At 41.0% G+C, this 14,281-nt stretch overlaps 1 protein-coding gene across 2 annotated transcripts in view; it reads left to right on the plus strand.

Moving 5' to 3' along the window:
• Nucleotides 1-554: 554 nt before the first annotated feature.
• Nucleotides 555-14,281, plus strand: part of SYK (spleen associated tyrosine kinase) — a 45,493-nt gene continuing 31,766 nt past the window's right edge. For both annotated transcript variants that reach the window (XM_042823071.1, XM_042823072.1), the window contains exons 1-3: nt 555-661; nt 10,740-11,196; nt 11,733-11,893. In XM_042823071.1, the coding sequence (XP_042679005.1) occupies nt 10,783-11,196; nt 11,733-11,893 (575 nt within the window). In that variant the 5' untranslated portion in view covers nt 555-661; nt 10,740-10,782. The remainder of the gene's footprint in view (nt 662-10,739; nt 11,197-11,732; nt 11,894-14,281) is intronic.

The following is a 14,281-nucleotide window of genomic DNA, read 5'->3' on the forward strand; positions in this document are numbered from 1 at the left end:
GCGGCGGGAGCTGACTCCCGGCTACGTGGAGCCTTGGAGTGGGGCTTTTTTTCAGCTCTCTGCATAGAGCCCGTGTAGTCTCTTCCGCACCAGCAGCTGCCGCAAAGCTAGTAAATACTGTATTTATGACCGAAATATATTTTTGATTGAAATACAGCACGAAGACCCGATACAGTTTCAAATACGAACCGTTTTTCTCCTCCAAAAGCAATTTTCTCACCAAAACACAAAAGCACCGAAATAGATTGAATTTCGATGCTGACAATCAGTGGGTCTATTCCTTTTCTCCCAAGAGACGACCACACTTGCCGCCCTTTGCTTTCCCACTCGCGCTGCTGAGCAGCCCCACGTTCACATCACGCCACGGGACGCAGCGACCCGCACTTCGGGGCGCCGCCGGTCCCACACCGCGCACCCTCTTCGACGGACGGTCTGGCGGGCCGAGGGCCGGAATTGCCCCGAGGGAGGGGGCAGAGAGCCGACAGTTCGTTGAGGAAGTGGCCGCGGCTGCGAGAGAAAACGAGGAAGCGGCGGCTCCCGCAACGCCTCGCTGGGGTACAGCTCCACTCTTGGCGGAGCCGCGCGGCCCCGCTTGCTCCGGAGAGCGGCAGGAGCCGCCGGTGGGCGGCAGTAGGCAGTGAGCGGAGGAGCCTTGGCAGTGGTGAGTGGGGGCCACGCCGGGCGGGGGCCGCACTTGCTAGAAGCGAGCAGGGTGGGCCGGGGTCTGGCAGCCGCCTCCGGCAACGAGAGCGGGGCGCAGGGAGCAGCAAAGCGGCGGGGCTCGTCCCGGGAAAGGAGTGGCTGGCTGTACGCGGAGAGCGGCGAGCAAATGCACCAATCTGAAAGCAAGCTGGAACGTTCCGTCCTTCTGTAATAATATAATTAGCCCGGCATTTGAGGAACTAGAATATGGAACTTAAATACAGAAAATATATAGATTTACTTATGTTTTGATGTGTTGTGGTAGTATTTTTTAACAGAGCAAAATTTACGCCAAAGTAAGCGATTATCTGGCTTCCGAATGGTGCATAATACATCAAAGATTTGACACCTGGGAAAGTGTCTTTAAAAAAGGGCTTATTTCTTATCAAACTTCTGATTTTGTTTTTGACAAGACAACGATAGAGAACTGATAGAAGTGTTGAAAGTCAGTACTAAGGATGTGATGGCTGACTTACTGCTGATCATTTCAGTGTTGGCCAGTGTTTTCTTTTTTAGCTCTGTACTACATGCGCTTTGTGCTAGGGTTCATCAGGTTCGGGTGTAAAGTGATACTGCTCTGGGCAGAGCTGAACACTGACCCCACCGGAGGTGGTAGAGTCACTGGTTGGTCAGATCACATGAAGTATTGCAGAGTAATTCCATTCTAAAACAAAATTATTCCTTCTAAGGGAATGAACTGCTTGTAACTTTTGTGATGTTCTTTTCTGTTGGGCTTCTTTCATGCTCTTTTTGTCCAAGCAGATTTAGATTTCTTGATTCTTTGGTCTGAATCTGCAACTTAATCTGCAGGCACAGCTATCTGGCATGAGTGAATATCAGAGCCTCTAAAACTGTGCACTGTTACATGCTTGGACGCCATAAGCTGAAGCAGAATACGTTGAGGCAGCCTAGTTAGAGGAACTGTGACTTTTTTTCATCCCTCTTTTGAACATTCAGTGATAGAGACAAATAAGGAAGTTTGAATGTTGTATATTTCTGACAGTTTTCCTGTGGGGGAGAAATGTAATAGTTTGGTAAAGACCTTGAACTAAAAGGTTTGGAATCACTGAACATGCCCAAAAATGTGAGTAATTGCTTCAGATTTCAAATGTACGTGAAATCATTGCAAAACCCCATAAAAAATACTGTTGAAGTGTTCTAGGTTTGCTGCCTTTGCAAAGTATTGAGTTCATAAAATCAGTGGCGAATGGTGATACTCTTCCATTTTCATGTTACGAACCTGAAAGAAGAGCAGAATTAGATCGGAAGTTGCAGCTAGACAAAATCAGAAATTTGATTTTAGAAGGAGCCAGCAGGTTATGTTGAAAAGTGAACTGCATTTTAGAACATGGATGGTACAATTAAAAGCTGGATTTAAGCACCCTTGAAGATAGTAATAACAAAAAATATAACATAGACATGTTACTGTAGACTTCCGTCTTTTTTTTCATGATGACAGAGACATGAGCAGAAGTCACTACTGAAGTGTACATTGTGTACACAGTTCATGCGATTGCAATCATAGTTTTTTTTAATAATAAATGTTTATTCTTTTTTCATGCTTTTTCATTATGCAATATTTATCAAAAGAACAGTAAATCGTCTGGCATTCCTAGTTAGAATATTGTGACTGTCAGCAGTTGTATTTGTGTCTGCATCCATGGAAGAAAGATCCTAGATCTTGTTGTCCATTTTTTTTAGCTTTACAGACTCTTGGATCAGTGGTTCAGTGTCTATTTTGTGCACAGCAGTTGCATGTTTAGCTCCAGGATAAAATGGCTGAAAAGGGGAACATGTATGGTTTTATATCGTAATCACAAGGAATGCAGTGCATATCTCTGCATTGAGTGAGTAACAATTACAGAAAGATCCTTCCAGTGAGCTAATTAAAATTGTTTCTTTTGTACTTCAAGATGTGTACTTGTGTGAGCTTCCTCATTGGGGTGAATGTACTTGTGCCATTCAGCCTGTGCACGTCTTCAGTCTGAGCACAGTGGTTCTCCTTAAAAGCTCAAGATAGTCTTGTGAACATGAGAAATGCATGAGAGTGAAAAATTCTCACATTGCAAGCATTTGCAGGATCATCTTATTTTCTAATTTGGGGAAAATACCGTATTACAGGGAAACACCTTTGTTTTGCTTACATTTGACAAAATAAGAATCTTGGAGGTGGAGGTGATGGTAGCTTGTTTTCTAACATTTTAGTTGTCATTTCTGGGGATGTTTTAATAGGGAAATGTTCCTAATATTTGAAACAAAAGAGTGGAATACTAGGAAAGGATAATTGGTACTTATTAACATTTGATATCTGCCTTAGAGAAGTAAAATAAAAGTATGTACCTTTATCTATACATTCCAAAGCCAAGATTAGTTCAGAATTTCCTGTCTCTGTATGTACAGTGACGAAGTGACTACTTCTTTAAATGAGTTTGTTGAAAGGAAAGAAAGGAGAGAATATTTTAAGACCAGTTGGGTCTCTATCTTGTAAGAACTCCTTCGTATCTGCCCTCTCTCTGTACCATGTAACAGAACAACTTCAAATTTAATAAGACTAAGAACTTAAACAGCCAGTATGCAGAAATTTAGAAGAGTATTTCCTTATGTGGTTTCTCTGCTTGTTTGTAACTTGCTGATGATGGAATGTGTTGTTAATTTGAACAGTGAGGACTACCCTGCCTTTCCTCCTGCTTTGCCCTGATTTGCTCTGGGACAATGTTCTTCAGAAAAAGGATGGAATGCTAGGTGTATTGAATGAGTAACTCCTAATATGTGCAACAGCTTCCCTACCTTCCAAAATGCAAAGAGATGATACAAGGAATCTTTCAGAGTAGATTCTCAGTAGAGGTAAACCCATAAGTGCTAAAAGCTTTTGTAAAGAAAGTAGGACTGAAGTACTGTATATAAATTCAGCCTTGTAAATCCATGGAGTAAATCCTAGGCTGAAGACAGAGCTGCAGTTGTAAGAATCACAGCTGTGCTTGGAGATGCAGAGAATATGTGCAAAGAAAATGGGTGTAAAATTATCTAAATATCTTTTACGTTGTAAATTAAATAAAAACAGAGCTTGTCTATTTATTAAATAAATACTTTAAAATTATTGTGTTAAGCAACAGATTCATTAAAATGAGTGAAAGATCCAGAGCTCGTCACTGAATATATCAGCCACATTTGCGCTACACCCACCCTCCTAGATAGTCTTTTTCTTATTTCTTTCCCTTTCTTTGGACAAGATAATGAACTAGTGGGAAAATAAAAATATATACATGTTTTTTTTAAGCCCACAGCCTGTAGAACACAGAAAAGCCAGTGCATTTTCTTTTAGTTAAAGCTGGGTTATCTGAATGCAAAATTAAGACTGTGAGATGCTGGAGGTAGAGTGATAAAATGGGTGCTGCTGCTGACCACTGAGTGTGAGGTACTGCTTTTAAAAATAGTAGTTCAGATTTCAGAATTGGCTCTACAAATTTCAGAGGAGTTAACCTTAGCTTAAAATAGTGTCTTTTTTTTTTTTTTTAGAAACTTTTTCTTGATGTTTGGTAGGGCTGAATGAAAAGTTAGTTTCCTTATTTGGGGCTGGAAATTCGCTGTAAAAGACTTCTTTTCAAGCTCTTCAAAAAATCTGGTACAGGAAAATACTAACTGAAAAACACTTTCTGATATTTTGTTTGGAAAGAACTTAGAAAAGCAACATATTAAGTGTTTGAAACGTGTTCATGGGTAAGTTCCATCTCCAGGAAACAGCCCAAATTTGGTAAATTGAATCAAGACAACCAGTTAACTCTGTGTAAAAGCAAAAACGGCTTTTGCAAGGTGAAGGTCTCCAATATCTGAAACATTAAGAATATGAGTAAATAAAGCAACATTAGTGCAACCAATCTCAGACACAGAGTGTTAGAGTTTACATCTGCTTTTCAAACAATACATATGATTTTCATGATATTTTGTTCAGAAGTTGGTAAGGCCAAGTATATGTTTAAATAAGGATTATATATGGAAATTGGATTTCAATTCCCTTTTATCCAATTAATTCCCTTTTGAATTGGGAAATCATTGTGCAAGCTTCTGAGTATTATGTTTTATTTAAACCAATGCACATAAAGAGGAAGAACACTGTTGTGACCAATTCTTGTCGTGTGCACATCAGGACAGCCCCAGAACCAAAGCGAACAGCGAGGCAGGTGACAGTGGGTGAATATTTTGTCTTCAGGTTTCGCAAAGAAACCACCTGCTGCTTCGAGTTAGCTGAACTGTCTCCATCCAGTGAGCATAACAAAGGTTGAGCTGGTGCAACAGGGTCTCCTGTGCACAGAAGAAGGGGAAGAGTGCGCTCAAATCCACTGAAGCCTTCCTTCTGCAAAGGATGCAGTGTTTTGGTAGCCTGTTGTAGTAAACACCACTCTGAACTGGTTGGCAGTGTAACCATTGACAGTGCACATCACGAGTGAAGAAGCCTGACTACAAATGTGTTAATTTTCCCAGCTTGGGAAAACGAGGGAATTACTGCAGGTTGGCCCAAGTGCATTTTCTCTGCTGAGAGCGATGAACATGTCTTGAAGAGTATTTCACTAGTTCAGGTGCTGCATACCATGTCTCAAACTTCATTGTGAGAAGCAAGGTGGCAGTTCTTTCAAGTGATTGTTCACTAACTAAAAGGGATTCTTGCCCCTTAGGAGTCTGGATTTCTTGTTCACCTACATGATAATTGGTAGCAGGTGCAATTTTCTACATAGTTTCTCTTTCTAGCCTCAGTGCTGGTGGCTATTTTTGGAAAGCCTTTCCTTTGATCTAGGTCCAATTTAGAAAATTATTTTGTTTAAGAAACCAATCTTTAATGTTAATAGTCAAGCTGTGTAAGTTAGTAGCAGATCATCCCTCCTTCTCCCCCTCAAAAAGAGAGAGGAAGAAGAAAGAGAGGATAAAGGAGGGGAGGAGAGAGGAGACATTTCTTTTGTTCTGTCTTCTTTTTAATAATGACTTCCTTCTGGAAATGATGTTTTTCTTCAGAGGGATATCTTGTTTATCAGTTGCTGCTAAAAAAAATACCAAGAAATCTAAACTAAGTCAGGGATTATGCAGATAAAACACGCTGAAAACCTCATCTTTCTGGAAGAAACCAATCTTGTTTTGTTACATTGGTAAAACAAATCCACAATATCAACAGCTCTGTGACCAGGACTGCAATTCTTTTTTTTTTTTTTTTCTTTTTCTTTTTTTCAACCTTCTTGTTTTGTTTAAATACTGTTATTGATAAAATGTTCTGGTAGATCTGCTTCTTTTGGTGAGTTTATGAAAAACAACCGATAGTAGCAGATCTTGAAAAAAGATCTTGGAGTCATTTTTAGAGAAAGTTTAGTGACATCTTGACATGTCTTGGTTTTACTTTGCTTTCTTTTTCATAACTGTTCTGCTGTAGCAGTCTCTCTCTGTAGCAGTCTTCCATAAAAATACTGTATTCCATCTGGAAATTTGCTATGCTGACATCCTTAATGTCACTAAGATTGAACCTGAAAACAGTCAGGCCATTGGTCCTGCATTCCAGTTATTTTTACAGTTCTTGCAAGTAGACTGGTATTTTTGTTTTATGTGTTCTCACTGACTTTCTAAGTTCATTTTAAAGCCCTATCTAGAAGCAGTAGTAGCTGCCACAGTATATAAAAAGGTTTTACGTTTTGCTTTTCTGCAGATGCTTTAAATGAGGATCTTCATGTATTAAAGTTAACTCAGCTTGGTTTATCCTGAAGTATTCAGAAATAGCTTTTGGCTCCCCAGACAGGCTTTTTTTAACTGCATTCCTGCCCAGGCTTTTCTTGTCAGCACTAGGAAGGGAAAGGTCCCCCTGTACCCCATTGTGTAGGGCCCGCAGCACCTGGGCAGCCAGACATCAGGGACAGGAGCAGTGGAAGTGGTTGCTTCTGCTCAGCACCCAGAAATGCTGCACTCCACAGAGCACAAGCCCATGGGCCTGCTTAAACCTGCACAACTTGTGTGTATGGCCATAGAAGCCCTGGACAAAATGCCTGGGACAGCACCTGTGACTGCAGACAAGCTCTGAGGTCATGGGCATCATATTCAATTTCTTGTGAAATCTCAGTGGTCTCAGGGCCAGCTGATAGACATTGCCCAGCCAGGAAGGCAAGCACTCAAAAAGTGGAAAGCTCGCCTCTTCGGACACTGTTATCTTCTCTGCAACCATGTCATCTTCAGGCCTGAGTGCTCTGCACTGGGAACCTCCTCAGCCCCTGGAGGGCCCAGGTTCACCCCCTGCAAGGGCTGCCAGGGTAGGAGGACTCACTCCCGGGAAAGTCAGAGGGAGATCGCTTGAGATGACAGAGTGGAATAAATTGAGTAGCAAAGCATTAGCATTATTGTATGCATTTTGATACACTGGGTAACCACAGTCCTGTGGACAGCAAAAAATATGCAGCTCTGCTTTGTATTTTGATAAAGGAATTTGAGAACAGGTTTTGCCAAAATAATCATCAATTTTATTTTTTTTTTCATTTGCAGCTCCATTTCCAGACAGCATCATATTTCAGTCATACATTATCTACACATTTTCAAACGGAATGTGTAGAGTTGCAATCAGACATTCAGCTCAAAAATCTGATTGTGTCTCTCTATGAGATCTTAATAAGCCATGTTACCTGAAGGAAATATCCCTTGCTTCACAGTCGCTCAGTCACGTCACTGCTTCCGGGTGGTATATACGTATGTGAACAGCTGTTTTCAAGGGTGAAGTGCAGGGAGGGTAAAATTTCTTTACAGGTCTCTGACACACACCTCAAGAGCTCACAAAGAATGGCAGCCACTGCCATCAAACCAGGCTGATGCATTAGTTTCACAAAAATGAGGTCAAACTAGCTTTATGGTTCTGTTGCTCTCTTTTTTTCATTAAAAAAAATACGTAAGGAGTAAGTTCTGTTGCTTATATTCATTAGCATACAAGAGTTGTTCCAAAAGTAATGCCTTCTATTTTATTGTGTTGTTAAGCACATTAATGAAGACACTTTCAAAACTGCATACTGACATGTATGGGGCATTAACCTCCTCCATTCCCATGCAACGTATGGCAGGAAAGGTGATGTCGGAGTAAATGGTATTGACACTCAAGTGTGCATCAGGGATAATTGTGCTGCTGAATTCCTCCATGTAGAAATAATAGCACTCCTTTACATCCATTGATGCTTGCTGAATGTTTATAGAAACCAAACAGTGAATGTGAGTGTAGTGATGTGGTGGGTGGTTCGTTTCAACAGTGGCGGCAGTGACACTGGTTCACCTCCTCTGGTGCATATTTTTGCAATCACCGCATGTAGGCTTTTGTTCACTGCTGCTGAAAATGTTTTGCTAATGGTGGTGACTGGTTGGGAAAACAGTGTTTTTAGCTGAGAATTCGCTCTATCAAATAGTGTTATTGTGCTCTTTGTACATGTCGTTTCCATGGAAATACATAGGGGATGCTACTTTTGGAGTGCCCAAGACAGTACTTCTTTATTCATCTCAGGCAAGCCGATCTGCTGGGCACCCATTTTCTAGAGGAAGAGCTGCCATGCACAAGGCCTGCCTCAGCAATCTGTTTCAGTTCCTAGCCATTCTTACAGCATGGATGTTTCCTAATGGTAGGAAGAAACATTCTGTGTTTTTGCCTCATCTCAGTGGATAGAAGAAGTAGCTTAGCTCCATTGTCTTTACATTCTCTCTTCAGATATCTTTACACCTTGATGAGATCTGCCCTAAGCCTTCTCTCAGCTGAACAACCCAAGCTCTCTCTGCATCCTACCTATGGGAAGATGCTCCATCCTTTTCCTCATTTTAGAGGTATTCCAATGGACTTTTGACATTATGTCCATTGCTACCTTCTACTGAGGAGCCCAGAACTTAGCACAGTACTTCAGCAGGGTGCTTCACAGTGCTGAGAAGAGAAAACAGCTCCCTCCTCAATTGGCTGGTGGTATTTTTCTTCAGGAGTTCTAGAGTCACTTTGCTGGGTCATGCTTATTTTGTTGTCCACCCCAAGTTTAAGGTTATTTTCTTCTGCTTTCCAGGCTGACAGTTCTCAGTGTATATTTGTGTTTGGCACTATTCCTCCCCAGGTGCAAGTCCTTGAATTTTTCCCTGTTCAGATAAGTCAAATTCCTTTCAGCTGTTCAGATAAACCAAAGTCCTCTCAGCTCAGCTCTCCACCCTTTTCAGTGTCACCGCAAATGGCATCCTCTGTTTTATCTGCTACAGCTTGTGGTTTAGTATTATGTGTGAACTTGCAGCCTCATTGTCCCTCTCATTAATGCAGATGTTGGATAGTACTGGCTCCTGTATGGGTCCTGGAGATAGCAGTAAGAACATCCAACTGGGACACGTGTCAGTGATTACAAACCTCTGGCCCTGCAATGAGTTACTGAAATAATGCATTTAATTGAATGGGAGTCCTCTTAATCTTCTGTTGGTGCAAATGTAATTGCTGCTTTAGATGGTATTTCTTGTAGAATGGCTGTTTGTGGTGACTTACTGTGGTGACTACTGTCCTCTTCCATCTCTTACCTTACAGGTTTCTTTTGCAATAAATAAACAAAGAGATGTATTGATAGATAATTTTGACTAAGAAAATGACTGCCTAAAATGTAGAGATTTAAAAGGCAAAGCACAGGGAAATTTTATCAACAAAAATGCTGAAAATGTTAAATTGAATGTAGAAAGTGATCTTAAGTTAGTAATTTTTGGATGCAAACCACAAGAGTTAATAAATAAGCTGTATACAAATCTGTTTTGTAGGATTGTAGTAGTCCTGTAGCTGGTATGTCTCCCTTCTTCAGGAAGGAGAGAAAATCAGAAGATCTGCAAAACATATGGCTCAGTCTTGATTGCACTGTCTATACTTCTCTGCATTGTTTTCTATACTGTGGGATTCTTGTTCAGTTGACTTGTGTGCTCCCCTCACTGCAATTATCTTGTGTACTCAGAGTAGTAAAGGTATTTCTCACCTGTGTCTTGCCCCATGTGCAAGAAATTCTAGATTGGCCACAGTTTGCCAATGATCCATCTATGAACTGAGCAGGCCACAGCCATGCTTGCAGCAAGGCTGCCAGGGAAGATGGCAGCCTGAAGCATCCTGTGACAAAGGGTTCTTTTTTAGGATGCCAACTCCTCAGTTGCAGTGTTGCACCAGGGACCCTCCCTTCTTACAAGGTTTTCCATAAAGTTCTCTCCCCCGCTTTCACATGACTTGGTTGTGCACTTCAGCCAGATGCAAGCTGAGTGATCTTGATGTATACTTGCATTTTTTTTAATGCTGATTCCATGGACTTCTGCTTCGTTTCCCTAAAATCCTGCCATTTATTTTAATTGTGAAGGGTGTACTGCTTCTGCAGCTAGATCCTGCACAGCGACTGAAACAGCAGCTGAGCTTCTCATTCTTTTGTCAGCCTTTATTCAGCCCTTATTCAAAATACTGAAGATGGAAAGACAGAGTAACAGTAATATGAATAAAACTGATATCTATTTTCTACATGAATGCTCTCAGTTGTTGTACTTTGTATACACACATTTTTATTAGTGTACATACACTGGAAAAAGAATATTAGATATTCAGTGATCTTGTAAAGACAGAGAAATTGTAGTCTTTTTCTATAGGACAGTACCCCCTAGCTGTCCAGGCAGTGTTAATGTGTCTTAGGTGTTAATGTGTCTTTAATAAAAATAAGTTTCCCTGATGACAGAGTCAAATATTGAGGTAACTCAAGGGAACACAGGAGACAAGAACAGTACTCCTGTAGGTAGAGATCTGTAGAGACACTGTGCATGTTTTTCAGAATTACATAATTGTAAGGGATTTCTTTAACTGTTAAATTAAGAATAAAAGAATTTAAGCTATCGTCTTCACTACTCTTCAGAGATACTGAACTTCATTCTTTTCTGTATTTTCATTGTCAGTGTTCCTTTGTATTATTACAATATAAGCAATTAGAAATGAAAGCTGTTCAAGGTGACACTATCACATTAATTATTTTTAGTGATACTCATGTTTCCTTTTTTCTTTTCAGGCATTAAACATTAACTGACTACTTGGAAAGAAAAAAAATAATCATGGCTTCCAACATGGCTAGCCCTGCTAACCATCTGCCATACTTCTTTGGCAATATTACACGTGAGGAAGCTGAGGAGTATCTGATGCAAGGAGGAATGAGTGATGGACTATACCTGCTTCGCCAAAGCCGGAATTACCTAGGGGGCTTTGCCTTATCCTTGGCCTATGGAAGGAAGGTTCATCATTACACAATTGAGAGGGAGTTGAGTGGGACATATGCTATTGCAGGAGGCAAATCACATGCAAGTCCTGCTGAACTCATTAACTATCATTCAGAGGAAGCAGATGGCCTTATCTGTCTACTGAGAAGATCTTTCAATCGACCACCAGGCGTTGAGCCCAAAACAGGGCCTTTTGAAGATTTAAAAGAGAACCTCATCAGAGAGTATGTCAAACAAACATGGAATCTGCAGGTAAATCCAGGTGAATTTGCCATAAAGTGGACTTCAGGGCAACCTAAAGCTTCCTCACTAAGGGAGTATAGGGGCAAGCGCTAATCTCTGCTCTCTGATAACAGCAGCAGGACCCACCAAGGGAGCTGCATCAGGGGAGGGTCTGATTGGGTACTGAAAAAAGGCTCTTCACCAGAGGTGATAGGGCACTGGAGCAGGCCCCTGAGAACAGAGGTCATGGCACCAAGCTGCCAAATCTTGAGCAGTGTTTGGACAACACTCTCAGAGATACAGTTCAACATCTCAGGGTCGTTAAATATGTCTAGCTATGTCGGACTATCTTTTCAGTTGAGATACTGGTGTATTAAGTTACTCATTTCTTTCTCAGAATAAAGAAAAAATCTTTTAATGTCGATATAGCAACTACTATTTTTCATCACATAAAACAAATATGTGCATGTTTTAGGTGTCCCAAAAGCAATACAATAAAGAGGTTTTATCTGTATATTTTCTACTGCAGAAGACAGTTAGAATATCTCATTATTTTATCACTCCAGGGTCATGCTCTTGAACAAGCTATCATTAGCCAAAAACCTCAGCTGGAGAAACTGATTGCCACTACAGCCCATGAGAAGATGCCTTGGTTCCATGGGAGGATCACTCGGGAGGAGTCAGAGCAGCGTATCCTCGTTGGATCAAGAAACAATGGAAAATTTTTGTGAGTGTTTTCCTGCATTGCTGCTGTTTGCCACTAGTGTCATTGCATAGTTCACTTGAATGAGAATATCAAGTGAGAATATGCCCAAAGAGGTGGCTTAGTCGCAGTGAGAGCACCTAGTCCATCATGATAGATACTATATGATGTAACTATTCCTACATTAAGCAAATGTCTCCAAAATTGGGCTTTCACTTATCTAAAGATGGGAAATGATAATAGGGAGTGTTCATTTGTTTGCAGGTGGATCTGAATTGGCTAGATCAGTGGGTCAATTATCTGATTATTATGGCATTCAACAAGGCTACGTGCTGAGTGCTTTATTTACATCATGATAACCCAATGCAGCATTATAGGAAGAATGGCTGACAAGTTTCCTGGCAGAAAAGGTCCTTGGGGTTCTGGTCAACAATTGGCTGTACATGAGCTAGCAGTGCGCCTGTATGTCCAAGGGCACTGGTATCCTGGCTTGTATCAGAAGCAGGAATTGACCAGGGAATGGATTTTCCCTCTGTCTCCCTCAGCACTGGTGAGACTTTACCTTGAATACAGTGCCCAGTTTTTACAAGCTGCACCAATAGAGGTTTAGATTGCATATCAGAAAGAATTCTTCATGAAAAGGGTGATTAGGCATTGGAACAGGCTGCACAGGGAGCTGATGGCTTTGCCAACCCTGGAGAAATTTAAGAGATGTGAGAATGTGGCATGTAGAAGCGTGAGTTAGCAATGGACTTTTAAGTGGATAGTTGGTATTGATGACCTTTAAGGTCTTATCCAACCAAAGTGATTCTGTGATTATAATATATGATTCCATATATATATATATATACATGATTATTGTTATTTCTGTCTTCCTTTTCAGTCTTATTTACTATTAGTAAATAGTTTCTATCTCAAGCTGCAATTTCTACCTCTATTTTTTTTTTCCAATTCTCTTTATCCCATAAGAGGAGGGGCATGAGCAAAAAGCTTTGTTTGATGTTAAGCTGCCTGTCAAGTTAAGCCACGAGTACGAAGTGGCTGTGGTGAGTTAACTTTAGCCTACTAAGTTACTCTCACAATCTGCCATGTCAGCTGGATGGGGAGTCAGAAAACAGGAATGAAAAGCTTGTTGGTCAACATGAGAGAGAACTGGGAAATTGTTTACCAGTTCTTGAGAAAACTGATTTATTACCAATTAAAATTTTGATACTGAATTACAAAGGCAAAAACATGTACCATTGTCAGAACACACCCCTCCCATTTTCACAAGCTCGTCTTCACTGCTTCGTGCCCAACTCCTCTCCCCATCAGACAGCACAAGGTGTAAGAGTCTGAATTTACAGTCAGTTCCGTAATAGTTTCCTTCTGATGCTCCTTCTCAAACTTCCTGTTGCAGTGCAGGCTCTTGGCAGACTGCAGTTCCTTCTTGATCTTCTCCTCTTAGAGGGCTACACTCTGTGTGCACAGCTGAGGGGCTGAGCAGCACTGTAGGGGTGTCTCACATTGCTGGCTGTAATGAGCCTTGACTTGCTTAGGGCAGATCTGACCTCCTCCCACTGTGCTCCTCAACCAAAGCCTTGCCACCAACAGCCAACACAGTGATTTACAGATGACATAAAAATACCGATAGACAGCCTATGTTAACCAGTTCTGGTGCCCATAGCTGTCAGTGTTCCACTGGTAGTGACTGTTTTGTGTCTGTCACTTTCTTTGTTAATGCAGACCCTTTACTGGAGTTGGTGACTTGTTGTAATCTTGTCAGGATCAAAGCCAGTCAAAATTTTCCAGCTAAACAGTCCTTCAGGAAATCCTCATTTCAGAAGTTCTGATGTTTTCACTATGACATCTTTTGCCATCCTCCCTTCTTTTCCCTGACCAACTCCCCAGCCTCCAAGAAAGAAAAAGGGAAATTGGAGCTCAGAGGCCATGTCTGAGGAAGAACCACTTGGTGCACGTTTCATCACCTACCCCTGTAATCTTCTTCAGTATTCATTTAGGTTTGACTTTTCTATGGCTTGTCCAAGGTAAAACCTCAGAAGTGAGTATGGGGTGGATGTGCTTCTTCAGTATCAACTGTTTTCGCATTACTGATTTGCCATTATTTTGCCAAGCTCATTGGCAAATTATGGAGATGGAGCCTTCATATTTTTTTATATGGGTGATTTAAATTTTAAGTCCTGCAAATTTTCCTTTCAGTGTGAGTTAATTCCTGTCGTGTGCTACCTACTAATACTTCGAGTGTATTGACATCTGATTTCTTGAAATATCTCCCATCTTAATCTCTGAGTTTTTTGTACTTCATGATTACTTTCACCCAAGTTTTAGTGCACCTTCATATTTTCGCTTTCTGTCCTGTTTCTTAGGATGATGCCCTAAAAGTCACCTACTCAGCTGTTTTCTCTACACATG

Source organism: Centrocercus urophasianus, unplaced genomic scaffold (genome assembly GCF_019232065.1).
Source record: "Centrocercus urophasianus isolate 14NV4802_14NV808 unplaced genomic scaffold, USGS_Curo_1.0 seq_21, whole genome shotgun sequence".
Lineage (NCBI taxonomy): Eukaryota > Metazoa > Chordata > Aves > Galliformes > Phasianidae > Centrocercus > Centrocercus urophasianus.